Raw genomic sequence first — 16,095 nt, 5'->3', positions numbered from 1 at the left:
TGCATCACAAAGATTTGCAAAGATCACATTTGCAAAAAGGAACATTTCTTGTAGTAAATACATTTTATAAACAATTTAAAAGTAAAAATCCCCCCAAAATAATAAAAAAGGTATTCTATAAATAAAAGAAATCCTTAAAAACCATTGTTAAGTATTACACCAGCAATAATTTATACTGTCACCATTTCAAACTATCATCAGAAATACGAATCTGTTGCCAAACATCAACATTTTGATCGCATAACCATGAGGATGCCACAACGGTCGCTAAGTGTGAAAATGGTCACTAAGTGTGAAAAATGGTCATCAGTCACTTTTTTCAATGCCATTGTAATTTTGGTCACTAAACAGCCATGTTCCTGACTTAACAACCACCATGGTTCACTTAACGTGGCAATAAAAGGTCGCAAAATGAGGCAAAAATCATTTAACAAACGTCTCCCTTAGCAACAGAAATTGGGGGATCAATCCTGGTCGTAAGTCGAGGATTACCGGTAGCCAATTGCAAAAGGCAACTTTACTTGGAACAGGTGAGATTGTGCCCGGATCCCTTTCATGCCAACATCCCATCCTGTCCATGGGGAGAACTCCACAGGCGGACAAAAGCCCCAATCCCCTCTCAACCTCCAGCTGACTCTGCCATCCGCCATAACCACACATGCCCCTCAAAGGCAAAACTCAGGGGGCTGAATTCTACAGGGGGAGGAGTAAAGGGGGGATTTGAGGGGCAGCCCAAAGCACCATCTGTCTAAATTTGCATCAGGCAGGCAGTAACATTTTCATAGACCATGATCAGAGGAGCAGCTGATCCTATGGAGAGACTCCTCCTGCATTCAGTCCCAGGCCTACAAGTGGAAGTACCCTTCCTTCCTTCCTCCTTTCACCTTCCTTCCCTCCCTCCCTCCCTCCCTCCCTCCCTCTTTCTTCCTTCTAGCCTTCCTTCCTTTCCATTCTTTCTCCTTCCTTCCTTCCTCTTGCCTATCTGCCTTCTGTCTTTCTGCTCTTTAGATCTCTCTTCCTCCTTCCTTCCTCTTTCCATCCTTTCACCAAAAATCAGGATGTTTTATTAGCATCAGCATCATTCTGCTGAAAATGCCAGATTCTGTGGTACTTCTGGATGAGATTTAGAAAATTACAGAGACATGAGGAACCATTATATAATTTCACTTGGCAAAACTCTGATTAAAATAATAGCAACAAAATGTAAGGTTTTTTAATTTTAAAACTCTAGCAAAACATAGATTTATTTCCAGTTTAGTTAATTAATGCCATTATAAACAGGAATGCAATTGATTAAATAAAAATGACTTTTTCTTTTATTAAGAATACTTATTCTACACTAAACTAGAAAATATTTCATAGGCCCTTCAACAAGTTTGTTACAAATTTTCAGGATTGCATGCATTCTTGAAACTGATACCATGTAATGTTAAAAAGCAGATAGCTAACTAAGTACACTAAAAACCATGTTTAATTATTTGCTACTTGAGGCCAATAGCAATGATGAAGAAATTTCTGTCATCCTCAGTGACAATATTTTTAGGGCCAAAAAATAAAACTCTGTATATTGGATCTGTTGAATGGAGAAAGGCCTGCCCCCCCTCCCCCAAATGAGACACCTTCCATGATAATAGGAGAGGAGAGCCTGGAGACAGCAATCACAAGGCAGAACGTAGCTAAGAGAACGGAAACTTGCCTCTTGGAAGGAATGACCCGGTTTGGCTCCCACTTTCAACAATCGAACAGAGAAGCGAAGAGGCAGGACAGACGAAGCGGGAGCCAAGCCGGGCTAGAGTGTTGGGCTGAAGGAAGGAGGGATACACACACTCGTGTTCTCCCCCTTCCTCTCTCTCTCTCTCTCTCTCAAATGGCAAATCCGAGCCCAGTCCCATGCCTTCTCCCAACCCCCGCTCTGTTCTCTTAGCTCTCCTCTCCTATTATCGTGGAAGGCGTCTCATTGGGGAGGGGGAAGCAAGCCTTTTTCCATTTCAAGGAGCTGCCGCTCCTCCCCCCCACCTCTTAGAAGTAAAGCCAGCTGCCCGCCAAGCTCTCCGCGGAGACTCACCCAGAGTTTTCACCGCGATTTGCCTGGTGAGGGGAGGCGGCAGGTTGATGCAGACCAAATCCACAGTATAATAAATACAAGTATAATAAATACTTGTATTTATTATACTTGTATTTACTTCCTCCTCCTTCTCCTCGCTGCGATCTGGTTGCTTCCCTTCACATCTTTGGAACGGCTTGGCTCCTTTTTTTTTTTTTTAGGGCGCCCCTCCGTTGGGAGGAGGTGGAGGATAGGCTCCAACTCTGCCCAGAGAAGGAGCCCGAGCGCTCCGGGGAAACGCGACAAGCAAGCCAGCACTTCAAAGTCATGTTTCGCTGAATGACGGGCAAGTTCTAAACTGCCGGCATGACTTTGAAAGGGCTGGATTGCCTTCTGCATGGGCCGACGTGGAAGGCAAGCGGCAAGCCAGCCCTTCAAACTCATGCTGGCACTTTAGCGTGCCCCTCAGCCGCCATTCAGCGAAACATCTTTCGCTGAATTGCGGGCGAGTTCTAAACTGCCGGTATGACTTTGAAAGGGCTGGATTGCCTTCCGCGTGGGCCGAAGTGGAAGGCAAGCGGCAAGCCAGCCCTTCAAACTTATGCCGGCACTTTAGCGTGCCCCTCAGCGCCATTCAGCGAAATATGTTTCGCTGAATGGCGGGCAAGTTCTAAACTGCCGGCATGACTTTGAAAGGGCTGGATTGCCTTCCGCGCGGGCCGACGTGGAAGGCAAGCGGCAAGCCAGCCCTTCAAACTCATGCTGGCACTTTAGCATGCCCCTCAGCTGCCATTCAGCGAAACATCTTTCGCTGAATGGCGGGCGAGTTCTAAACTGCCGGCATGACTTTGAAAGGGCTGGATTGCCTTCCGCGCGGGCCGAAGTGGAAGGCAAGCGGCAAGCCAGCCCTTCAAACTTATGCCGGCACTTTAGCGTGCCCCTCGGCCGCCATTCAGCGAAATATGTTTCGCTGAATGGCGGGCAAGTTCTAAACTGCCGGCATGACTTTGAAAGGGCTGGATTGCCTTCCGCGCGGGCCGAAGTGGAAGGCAAGCGGCAAGCCAGCCCTTCAAACTCATGCTGGCACTTTAGCGTGCCCCTCGGCCGCCATTCAGCGCAACATCTTTCGCTGAATGGCGGGCGAGTTCTAAACTGCCGGCATGACTTTGAAAGGGCTGGATTGCCTTCCGCGCGGGCCGAAGTGGAAGGCAAGCGGCAAGCCAACACTTCAAAGTCGTGCCGGCAGGCAGGGCTGGAGCGAGCGTGCTCCGTCCCGGTGGGTGCATGAGCGGAGCACTTTTCCAGCGCTCCTGTGCCTGGAGAGCTCCCTCTGCATATGAGCCCGGGATCCGCCATTTGCGCTCCCTTCCTCTGCCTCGCCACCCGCCTTCCCTATCTAGGGACTCCTCCAGCAGAAATAGCAGAGTCGCGTCGAGCGCCGCTCTGCCTTTCTCTGTGCTCTTCCCGCCCGGACGCCCAGAGCCTCCCAGCCCGCCCGGCCCGGGGTGAGTCAGCTGCAGTGCAGCGGGTGGCGATCCCGCCACCCCCCCTCACTCGCCCCGCCCGTCACTTACTCTGAGTTCGGAGAAGAAGCGGCGGCCCCAGGTGGCACTTTTCGCAGAGGTTTTTCCACAGCTTGTCCGGAAGTGGAGCTGGAAAGGCGAGCTCGCTCCCCGCTCACTCGCTACGCTACCCCGCCCATGCGAGCGGCAACGGATGGGCGGGGGACTCATGCGGCATGCTAAGCGGACTCCAGCCAATCAGTGAGCTGGCTGGGATGGAAAACTTTAAGCATGCCGCGTTTTCCATCCCAGCCAGCTCACTGATTGGCTGGAGTCCAGGCCAATCCAATCTGTGAGCGGCAGGCTGGGCTGGCTTAAATTTGTAGGTAGGAGGTAGGATAGAGAACAGAACGATGAGCCAGCCCAGCAAGCTAGCAGCTGATGGGCGGGAGCCGCGAGCGCCAAAAAAAGCGTGCTTTTTAAAAAGGCGGGCGGGACGCGGGAAAATGCGTTGGAAGGCGGGTGTGTCCCGCCAAAAGCGGGACGTCTGGTCACCTTACTCAAGCATAATATCTATAGACCTTATCAAGCAACTTTCTTGTTCCCAGCATAGCTGACACCACTCTAAGCTTTATATGAGATCAGTACTTTATGTACAGTACATAGCTCACAAACTCAAATACAACTTGCAATGAGTTGTAGAAAGTTAGCACACACACACACACACACACACACACACACACACACACACAGGAGAATGAAATATTTTGGGAAATATTAAAACTGAAAAAGATGAATATTTCTTCCCACAGATGTTTGGTCCTGCCCTACTGAGAAATGATCCCAGTAATAACAATTTAAAACTAACTCTATTTCAGAGTATGTATTTGAAATCAGGCTCCTTAGATAAGTTGACTTCTTTATACCAAATCATAGGAGCAAATCACATAAAAGCAAACTTGAGCTCACATGCTTGAATTAAGAATTGCGAAAGAGACTAAATGCTAATGAGGAATTTGAATCTGGCTTAATATATATACCTATATATCGTGGCTCAATCTATATATGTGTATATATATATGGGGGCAGCCTTACCCATCACCACCACTTTCTTTGCTCCTCTTATGTTGCTCTGCGACAGGTCATACCTCATTGTCCTGCAATTCTCCTTCTAGCCGAAGAACATTTTTCAAAGCAGCAGCAACATATTTCTTGCGCTTACAGATGAAGTCCTGCTCTTCTGGACAGAGATCGAAGCCCAAACGCATATCTGGGCTTTTCTGGCTAGATAATAGAAACCCATATCATAATGCACGCTAATGAAAGCATCATGATTTGAACACATTCACAATTTGTGCAGGCTGTGTAACTGACTATCAAGTTAACTTATGCGTGTTAAAGGGGGAAAATATTTAACTCTAGCATATTCACAATTTGTGTAAGCTTTATAGCGTCTATCAAGATAACTTATAAGTCATGAACCACGTTGCTTAAATCTTATCGGAAGGGATCATGAGGTTTAGGAAGAGGAACGGGAGAGTTACAGAAGGTTGGGGTAAATAGCAAAGAAGTAAGAGACGAGAATAAAATATAGATAGAATGATTTATACTATTTAAGCATAGATAAAGATGGGGGGCTGAGATCAACACAAAGAGTGGTTTCCTTTTTTTTTTCTCTCTTTTCTTTTCTCTCTTCTTTTTTTTCTGTTTTTCTTTCTTTTGACATATTACTTTTATTTTTTAATCCATATGTATACAAGATATTTTAGACAGAAGGTACTGCCAGGTGTGGGCCCTGGGAAGTCGGGAGGATTGGGGATGGGGATTTGTGGGGGTGGGTGGGGGGGTGTTAACATAGTCTTAATAAGAACAAGAATGTATTTATATACGGTGGTTCTTTTTTTTTTTTTCCTTGGTTCATTTTACTTTTATCAGATCAAACAACACTCGAATAAAGGCATACACCAAGGAGGGAGGTAGAGGGAGGTAGAATAAAGGAATGCACCAAGGAGGGAGGTAGAGGGAAAGAAGAGGGAGGAGTAAGGAAGGAGTAAGGGGAATGTAAGGAAGGTGTCTGGGGAGTAAGGGGAGAAGGAAGGTTTGAGGGGAAAGGGAAGTAGGAGGGGAGTGTTAGAGGGAGAAAGGAAAGTTGGAGGGGGTAGATGGGGTGTATGGAGGATGGAAGGGTTAGGTGGGGTTGTGAATGATGAGTTGTGTTTCCTTTTTATTTCTTTGTTTTATTCCCTTTTTCTTTTTTTCTTTTCTTATAGTAAATACCCTGTATATAAGTGATTGCAAATGGAATGTGAAAAATGAATAAAATATATTTTTAAAAAAAAAAGATAACTTATAAGTGTGAAAACGGGACAATATTTGACTCTAGTATGAATGTTTGAGTGTAATTCTGTAATGCTTTTTGTTGGGTTCATTTGCATGTTAAATTGAGAAATTAGAAAACTTAAATATTTATTTCTCTTTCTTCTATGTATATCTGCAGTTACAGTCTTTTGTTTCCTTGTGATTAAATATACTCTGTGAATGCTGGAAAATGGCCATTTCTGGTTAGTATGGAGCAGAATTTGGAATTAATAAGCATGACTTCAGAATTCCAATTAGAATTAATCAGAAATTAATCAGCTACGGTACTCAGCAGTCAGAAAGCAAAGAGATGCCATATAAAGGTGAATGGGCAGGGCTATGGAGAAGCTATATTCATGTAACCTGGAATGGCTTAACATGTGCGATTAACTTGAAATTTTATTTTGTATTTCATTAGGTGACCAATATTTCAAATTTCATTATTGTTATTTTAAAAAAGGGAGAAGCTCTAGACCATACCTAAAACATCATGGCTATAAAAATATAATTCTACATACATTGTTGGGTTTAAATTTCAGACAAAGAAATTGTATTCAAATGACAATATGTAAAATTATACCAAATTCTGAATATTGGCAAATGTTTATTTCAGCTCTTGTTTAAAATGAGGGTTTTCCTTTTGGGGGAGGACTTCACCATTCTTTACCTTGTTTATTTATCTCTTTGATGAGCAAGATGAGAAAAGGAAAAAACTAATGGACCTGATTTTTAAAATGTGACAAAACTGAACTACCAAATTACCAGAAATCAGTTTTTAAAAATAGGAAATAAATGGTTACCATTTTTCTTCTGTCACAAAGAATTCATATGCTTTATCCTAAAAGAAAAAAAAGAATACACATAGCTTTTGAATTATCTAAATCACATTTAATATTTCTATCATTTTAAAAAGCATGGTTTGCTCTCTTGCTTTCTTAGTCTACTTTGCAATTTTTTTAAAAAATTATTAGATGATCCTACAAACTGGTTCGCAAGCTCCTCATATTACTAAATATCAATTTGCACATGAAAATTTCACACCTAGGGGAAAAGAACTTTTTTTTCAAATTAAGTACTTAGAAAATAAAATAATGTTGTTAGTTTATTTATCTTCTTACAAAATGGGTGTTAGGCCTGCAGTCATATTCCTTTTTTAGGATCTTTGGCCTGTCACACACTCTATTATTTCATTATGCTGTTTAATTAGTGTAGTAATTGGGAAGGGAATAGAAAGGAGCAGAATTGTGGAATGTGTTGTGGAACACTGCAATGGGTCTTCTGAATGGGGAAAAGATTCTTACTGAATCTAACATAAAATTTGCATCTAGATTATATTTATATGCTATATTTCATTGTCAGATATATTTTGTACATAAAACTGTACAGATATTCTTAAAACAAATTGTCTCTTTAAAGGGAAGAAACCAGTCAGATAGCTGCTAATTATTCACAGAAATTGGAACTTAATTTTAAATGTTAATACAGCTAAAAGTCAGCTTTTCCAAAGAGAAAAACTGATTGCTTGTATCCTGATATCATTTGCAGTTCCATATTCTTAAGCTACAAACTTAACCCAATTATATAGAAAAAAGGTTCCTAAATAGCAAAATGAACCTAGATATGAAAATGCTTCTTTTAGCAGTGGCAGCTTAAGCTGGTCTTGTTCTGATGAACCATGAGTGTTCTAAATCCTCAGTCTCAAACAGTGAAATTATATACTGTGTTCTAGGCAATGCCTGGATAGAAAATTCCTTGTTATCCTCATCAGAAGTAAGATGCCACTACTAGAATCCTAGACTCACTTGGTAAAGTCATGGAACATCTTCTGAATGATTTTTCAGAAGATACAGAGAGGTTTGCACCAAGAGCAGGATGGGCTGCTATGGGTTCACCCAGGTTCAGGAGAATCCATAGCTAATGTTATGGCTGGATCAGAGAACCTCCAAATACCACCCCTGGCTGGCCCCGACCACTCTGCCCCTCCCAGGTGTCTCCACACAGCCTGTTTTGGATGCAAGGTAAGTACTGTGGAGGCTCAGGGAGGGGGAAAACAGGCCTCCTGGAAGCTCCGGAAGGCCAAAAATGGAAGGCCCGTTTCCAGCCTCTGGAGCCTGGGGGAGGCAGTTTTTGCCCTCCCTCAGCGCCCCATGCTTGAGGAAAGCCTCCATAGCCCAGGGAAGGCAAAAACGCGCCCCCACCACCATGGTGCAAGAGGCCAACTAGGCCACGTCCACCATGGCTACACCCACCCAGCAGCAGGCAGAGAACCCATTGCTGAAATTTTTGAAGCCCACCCCTGACTGAGAGTATTATTGTATTTAATTATATTATCTGTTGGACATAGGGAAGCAGTACAGAAAACTAAATGGATTGTTCACAGAAAAGACTCACATTTCCTACTTCTATTCTCTCTCCCAAAGGAACCTGATACAAAGGCACGGTGAAGGCGAGTGTAGTATTTGAGGGACACTAAAAGAGGGGAGAAAGCAAATAGTCAGAAGACATGTTTTTTGAAATAACAGCATTCTAGGTAGTATTAAGCATAACAGTAGCTGTGATGCAACAGCTAGTAATAGTTGTATTGTGAAAAGCAACAACTTTTCTATTCTATTGCTGACTGCCGGCTGACTGCAATTTGGCAATTCAAATCTCACCAGGCTCAAGGTTGACTCAGCCTTCCATCCAGGGATGGGAATCAGCTGGTTCAGATGGGTTTGGGTAAACAGGTAGTTCCGACAATCAGTTGACCCCACCCACCTGCCCCTGCTCTATTCCATCCTATATTTCCTTTGTTTGAAGCCCAGCTGAGCAGCGCGGCAGACGGGGTTGCCGTGTCTCAGCTGTTTTACTCCTGGGGCTGCAGGAAAAGGTAATATTTAGTGCTGATTTCAAATGCAATGTGTGCATGTGAAGGATGTGCTTGGCACACATGCACGCAAAGTGCACTTTCACATGCAAATTGCATGCAAAGCCAACCAGTTGTTACACCAGTTGAATCCCACCACTGATTTCATCCTTCCGAGGTGGGTAAAATGAGGACCCGATATGCTGATGGTGTAAACCGCTTAGAAGGAGCTGTAAAGCACTGTGAAGTGGTGTATAAGTCTGTGCTATTGCTATGAGGGAGGGAATAATTGATTCTAATTAGAGACAAAAGGCTTTGACTAGGCAGATGTGCATTTAGATTACGGCTATCAACTTGCAGAATTCTGGGAGAGTTTTATAGGAGAGAACCAAGTAGAAATAAGAAACTCTAATAAAGGTAGCATTTAATTTATAACGACAGCTGATCCTAAAATTTCTATTGCTAAGAGAGATAGCTGTTAAGTGATTTTTCCCCATTTATGAAACTTTCCACGATTTACTTCTAACATTCTTGTTGATTAGCTTTTCCAGGAAAAAAATCAGATTCCTATGATGCCCAATGGCAAATGGAAAAATATTTTTAATTAATTAATTAATTAATCAATAGTCTTTTAATTTTGATCCAAAGTACTGTTTATACTTTATTGATGTAGAATATGGAAGTAAGTTATGTCCCCAGATATCAGCAAAAACTCACACAAATGGAACGTTTCTTCAATAATTGTATCTCTAATTTGGGATTACAGTACTTGGCATAGTGGAAAGTTGTATGATTTGGCGGAGCATCTCTGGAACTTGAATCCAATAAAATATTCTGTGCATCTTCATAAGATCCTCTCAGTGTACATGCAAAAGTTTGCTCTGAGTGCAAAGTAGAAAACACAAATAAAACTTCAGAATGATCCCTCTAGAAGCCTGCATTTAATGATAATTTTACATCCTTCCCTTTCTTCATGATGACCAGGATAGGTTGCAGTACATTATTTCATTTTATCCTCAAAATGTAAGTCAGGACAGAGTTATTTTCTCAAAGCTCCTCCTTAAACTTCATAGCTAAGTGGACTTTGGAGCTCACTTGTCTAAAGTTCAAGACTGTTCCGCCTTTTAAGCTGCTCATCTCTTTTTACAAGTTAATGAGAAATTATGCACTGACAGGAATACTCATTTCATATCCATATAAGCACACAAGTGAGTTGATTGTCAGGATTAGTTGCCCTAAAGAAGACTACTGTGAGCGATATAGAAATTTGGATACAAGGTCTCAGGGCCTCACTCACTTGAGAGAAGTAAAGAATTAGAGGTCCATTCATGAAACATATATCTATTTCCTATTCTCATGAAACTAGCATGTCTTTGGATATATCATCTTTTATTATTCTAAAATAATTTCACACCTATATTATATCCAATGAAGAAAAACAAAATATATCCTAATAGAAATCTTACTTTTTCTTTTTTTCTTCCTTTCTCTGTGATTCACCTCTACTTTTAGGCAGCAAAGTTCCCGAGACTACAAGAGAAAAAACAATTATACGCACCTCCAACTATTCAAGAGATGAAAACAGGATATGATTATCACTAGTTATTAATTTACATTTCATGATCAGGGCAGATAGGATAGGATAGGATAGGATAGGATAGGATAGGATAGGATAGGATAGGATAGGATAGGATTCTTTATTGGCCAAGTGTGATTGGACACACTTTGGTTCATATGCTCTCAGTGTACATAAAAGAAAAATAAAATAGAATACATTCATCAAGAATCATAAGATACAACACTTAGTGATAGTCATAGGTTACTAATAAGCAAATGATAGACAGATAGTAATATGACAGTAATTAAACGCTTTTAAAGGATTGCTACAAAAATTATTTTGTGCATTGTTTAAACGAATTTGAAACATAGTTACCTATACTTAGGTGGATCGATAAAAATTTTGTAAATATATACTCTCCCTCTTCACTGACATCTTGGTTGAATGGAAATATGTTACTCCAGTCACACAAAGGTTTTAGAGCCAGGGATATTTCCACTAACAAGAAATGAAAAGGTTGCTTTCCTCTTACAATAGTTCATGAGTTGCTGTGTAGGATCCAATTGTTATAAAGTATTAAAATTGCCCTTTTCTCCTCCTAGCAAAGTTATCTTTGCATCAAAACTATACTGTGCACTAAATGGCTCAATCAATTAACACTGGAAGAAGCTTTCAAGAATCAAAACTAGAGATTAAAGAAAATAAAAAGATCAAATAACAGAAACAATTGAACCATTTATCAGCACGTTTCACCCTAATAAAACTTCCATAATCATCAGCCAACATGATCAAAGTTCTTGCTGCTTGAGAAATATGAAATCTAAAAGTGGACACTCCAATAGATTGGGAAAGGTTGCAGTATAGCAAGGAGAAGGAATATATTGAGAATGACTTTAAGAGTCATTATATCAGAGTCATCTTTTATTAAACAATTCATGCATTAATTTATTCAAAATATCCTAACCTCCAAAGTAGCATTTGGAGTTATGCAAAACTTTTCAAGTGCAAAATAGATGTTTCCATTTTAAAGAGAGTGATTCCAATCTCTCGTGAAATATTCCAAACTTTTAAAAGCCCTGTTTGGAACACTTGCTTTCAATTTCAAACAAAGCAGTTTCATTTTAGAATGATCAAAGCTATTCATTGCAAGCTTGAAACAACTTTTTAAAATGTAACTGGAATGTTCAGAGTTTGAGAAGTTTCAAGTTCCAGAATCATTTTCCACATGCATCTTCCCAGGCTACTGAAATTGTAAGTATAAGTACGAAAGCAACAAACATACCAAGACTACTCCATTACTTATAAGGTTTTCTGGCATATCTGATCTAGAAGAGAAAAAAATGAGAAAAATTATAATTGTTTTTTACTCAATTCTTGCTTGCTTACTAAAAAAGAAATTCTGAACATTTAGAATCATCTCCAGATTCCAAACATATTAGCTATATATTTAAAACATTTCTCTATAACCTGTAATATGCATTAGCTCTAGGCAGTATTAATTCATCCAAAATTAAAATATGTTCAGGTGATATAAAATACAGTCAATGTATTCCAAAATATAAAAATAGCTTAGAAATAACTAACAGCTAAAAGCAGAATATTATCATTAGTAGCGCTGCTGGGGCAGTGGTTAGAATGCAGTACTCTGCCCATAGACTAGAGTTCAATCCTGTTGAGGTTCAAAGTTGACTCAGCCTTCCATCTTTCCGAGGTTGTTGAAATGAGGTCCAAGATTGTCGGGGGCAATGTGCAAATAATTGTGACAGTGTACACTGTACATAGAGTCAGGAACGACTAGCATATATGTGCAAGGTGAACCTTTATCTTTATCTTACCTTACAGTTCTCTGTACCAGAAACAGCTGTAAAGCACTATAAGATAACCTTTATTTCCATTTTTTTTCTGTGGGCACACTGGCATACATTAAAAATGAAAATCTGTTGACTCCTATTAAAAGTGTACACATATAGATATGCTATACACATATATGTGTATATACCTACACCCTAACATATAAATACATATAAATATTGTGGGGCACTATATAAGTCTAAATGCTATTGCTATTGCTATTAGGAGTCTTTTGTTATTCTTATTGGAAGAGTGTTCCACAAAGTTGGTAATACAACAAAGATTTTCTTCCAGATTGATGCTCACCTAATTTTCATAGGATGTGATATAATCAGGAGCACATCTGCAGATGACTGCAATAGAAAGCTATTCTTTCTCATTCCTGGTTCCAGTTTGTATGTAGACCTATTTCATCTCAAATTATTTTAAATTTATTTAAAAGGAGATCACACTGTTAAAAACAGCACGATACAACTACAATTTCAGGTTTATTATATCTATTGTATTTCTTTTCCTGCTCAGTTTGACCTGGTTCTACAAAATATTTTAGCTGATAAAGAATTACAGTAATAAGTTTCCCTAGAGCATTGTGGAAGAAATCTTAGTTTTGGATAATGAAATAATCTGGCCAGGGATATTTGAAGAAAGGCTGTGTCAAAAAAAAAAATCTAGTTGAAGCTCTACCCCATTTATGCGCAATGCATGTAAAATGGAGTCCAGCTTTATTCCTGAAGTAGTGGCTTCCATCTTGATTTTTTGGGGGTCCCCCACTCCTATGAATGATCCAGAAATAGGATTTACTAGTTTCTACTTCTATAGCTGAGATATAAAAATTACAGTATGGGAAAGGTTTTGCCATTTTGGAAAAAAAAATTATACTAAGACATTTGCAAATGCAGTAAAATGAACTATAATTCATACTGTGTGGTATTAAAGCTAATAACTTTCACTTGTAACTCAGCTATTACATTTGCTCAACTTTTACTCACATGTTTTCCAAATAGAATTCCACTTCTAGCAATTCATTTTCCTAAAATTGAAATCAAATGTTTGAAATATTAGCTTCTTCAAATGCTTACCGGAACTGATCCTTCCTATTACCTATCTCCTCATACTTATGACTATAACCTTGTTATTTGTATCTTTATGATTTATATTGTTTCATTTAGTTTCCTAGTATGATTTGATTACTTATTTAATATCCTATGACTATCACTAAGAGTTGTATCTTATGATTCTTGATGAATGTATTTTTATATACACTGAGAGCTTATGCGCCGAAGACAAATTCCTTGTGTGTCCAATCACAGTTGACCAATAAAGAATTCTATTCTATTCTATTCCATTCCATTCTATGACTTCAATTTCTGGCAGCAATTTCATCCTCATAGTATCTCATCCCTGTTATTTGTGTTGTTCAAAGCCAAATGTTTGAATATTTGAGGACAACATGTAGTTAATCAGCATTTTTATGGTGAAACATTCTGAATACCCGTTAGAATATTATTTCTTGTTGTGGGCAATCTACCTCTGTGAAAATGCTCAGTTTCATCTGTTCTAAGAGAAATAGAACATTCTTAAACCAGATCTTTCCAACTTAGACTGACCTGTACATATTTATAAGAAATCAATGGACCATATTTGCAACATTTCTTTTTATGTGTTCTATAAAAAGAATTGTGTTTGAGATTCCACATCTGCTTAAAATGATTGCTGTGAAATAAAGATATAATTAGCCAATAACAATTATTTTAGGTATATATTTCTAAAGGAAATAACTTTTGGAAAATTACTCTATGTAAAAGCCAGTCAAAGACAATGGTGAATAAAAATGAAATGCAGTAATACAGTTATTTCATTTTATTTTAATTGTTTCATGAACAATTAAATTTAAAGTATTTTAAAGTAAATTTAAAGTATTAAATTTTAAGTATTTCAGAAAACATACATTCATTGGTACTGTAACCACCTATTCTGAAGATGTAATTGCATTTCTCACCTCTTTGTTCATTTCAAAACGCTTGCAAACTCTTTCTTCAGGCTGAAGATTTGCTATATCAAATGTAACACAACAGAGTTCCTCATCGCTCAATGGGCTGTCTTCATCATAGAGTGTTATTTCAAGTATATTCTAGAGAATAGAAAGGCAAGGTTGCTTTTTTAAAAAAAAAAGATGGAGAGGGTATGTAAAGTGCTTTGATCATCATCAGAAGTATAGGGCAATTCAAGCATCAAAGGTCGAAGATTTGAAATTTCAGATTTAATTGCTTTTTGACAGAAAAGTCAAAACTCTATTTTTCATGCTGTCTGTTTCACAGACTTTCATTCATAAACATTAAATATGTTTGGTGAAATATCCATTGCTTCTCTATATTATCTTAACATATAAATATCAGAGGCAGAGTTACTTTAGGACTTCATTGAAATATGTGGAAGCAAGCAAGAACTGACCTCTCTAGGTCTTGCCAGAGATGCAGCTCCCCACATACACACACATATAAAATCCCTCTCTCTCTCATTATTGGAAAATGTGATACTGAAAGTTAGCACTTTACAAGTTAGCATGTTATGGACACAGAGTCTGGCAGGCACTAAAGAAAGTGTCTATAGGAACTGTTGACAATGGGCAACCTTAATGGATGTTCCAGGTACTCCAGATCTACAAACTCTAAAAGGCTTCCCTGAAGGCTCTGGGGGACGAAAAACGGCCCTATGGACAAACCAGAAGCCACTTCCGGGTTGCTCATATGGTCAATTTTTTCCCTCCAGAGCATTCGGGGAAGCCTCCTGAAGGCCCTTGAATGCTCTGGAGGGCTAAAACCGGCCCTACGAGCAACCCAGAAATGACTTCGTAGGGTTCTTTTTTGCCCTCCAGAGCCTTCAGGGAAGCCTCCTCGAGGTCTCTGAAGGCTCCGATTGCTAAAATTGGCCCTATGAGCAAACCGGAAGTCCATTCCTGAACTTCTGGTTTGCCCATAGGGCCAGTTTTTCATGCTCCAGAGACTTCAGGGAAGCTGCTGAAGCCTCCAGGAGGCCTCCAGGGGGACAGGGGAGGCTGTTTTTGCCCTCCCCGGGCTCCTATAAAGCCTCTAGAGCCTGGGGAGGGGGAAAAAAAACACTCAAAAAATGGAAGGAGTGCTGGTCATGTGCGCATGCACATTGTGTGGCATGCCTGTGCATGACTCCCCCCCCCCCCTGAGGTTCCCCCACTTTTGTCACGCAAGCCAAAAAAGGTTCACCATCACGGTAATAGACAGTGAGCCGAAATAGGCAGCTTCAGAAGGAAGACATTAAGTGAAATAATAGGTTCTGTTTAAGGCATTGAAATAATGTTCAGTTGAGAAGTGACTTAAAGCTCTGGCAAAAGACCAGACCATCAACCAGCACTTAAGCACACGTAACCTTCAATATGCAGTGACCTTGGATAGTGGATAGAGTGCCAAAACAAACAATAACTTCCTGAGCTGCTTTTATGTGCAGCATAAAGGCAGTTCAGCTTACATTCAGTTCTGTGAATTTAACTGGCGGACTGGCAGCTGCAGCTTGACAACACTTTAATCATTTTCACACCTTTGGTTTTTGTCTGTCTCCCAAGTAGCTGGCAGCTCAGAGCTGATGGCATGTTAGGCAAACCGCCTGCACTAGTATATTTCTTTACATATGTATTCTCCATTGTGTGTCTGCTTACCTGTCTCCAATGGAATGTAAATGCAAACATTAATTATCTTGCAAATTATCCCAATGGCCAGGTGAGCATTCCAAAAGGTGGGAAAATGGGGTAAAAGAGCTTTAAGATTTGCCCTTTAGTCTCTTTTCCCATGATTTTAATTCTGGAAACCTTCTCCACCATTGGGCTCACCCAGCTGTTAGGGGTCATAAGCACAGTCAAGGTAAAGATTTTACACCTGTCCTCTGCGAGCTGCACTGGCTTCCTATT

The 16,095-nt window shown here is 40.0% G+C and overlaps 1 protein-coding gene across 1 annotated transcript in view; it reads right to left on the bottom strand.

Annotated features, from left to right (window-relative positions):
* The window catches only part of LOC116505922 (cytosolic phospholipase A2 epsilon-like), a 38,757-nt gene that overhangs the window by 9,833 nt on the left and 12,829 nt on the right, over positions 1 to 16,095 (bottom strand). Inside the window, exons 6-13 of the mRNA XM_032213423.1 lie at positions 14,158 to 14,289; positions 13,148 to 13,188; positions 11,590 to 11,632; positions 10,216 to 10,279; positions 9,467 to 9,630; positions 8,296 to 8,373; positions 6,705 to 6,742; positions 4,695 to 4,830 (exon numbers count right to left, since the gene is read on the bottom strand). Of these exons, the coding sequence (XP_032069314.1) occupies positions 4,695 to 4,830; positions 6,705 to 6,742; positions 8,296 to 8,373; positions 9,467 to 9,630; positions 10,216 to 10,279; positions 11,590 to 11,632; positions 13,148 to 13,188; positions 14,158 to 14,289 (696 nt within the window). The remainder of the gene's footprint in view (positions 1 to 4,694; positions 4,831 to 6,704; positions 6,743 to 8,295; positions 8,374 to 9,466; positions 9,631 to 10,215; positions 10,280 to 11,589; positions 11,633 to 13,147; positions 13,189 to 14,157; positions 14,290 to 16,095) is intronic.

This window comes from Thamnophis elegans, chromosome 1 (genome assembly GCF_009769535.1).
Source record: "Thamnophis elegans isolate rThaEle1 chromosome 1, rThaEle1.pri, whole genome shotgun sequence".
NCBI lineage: Eukaryota > Metazoa > Chordata > Lepidosauria > Squamata > Colubridae > Thamnophis > Thamnophis elegans.
Note: the sequence above shows the minus strand (reverse complement) of the source record. Positions and strands in the feature narration are given on the sequence as shown.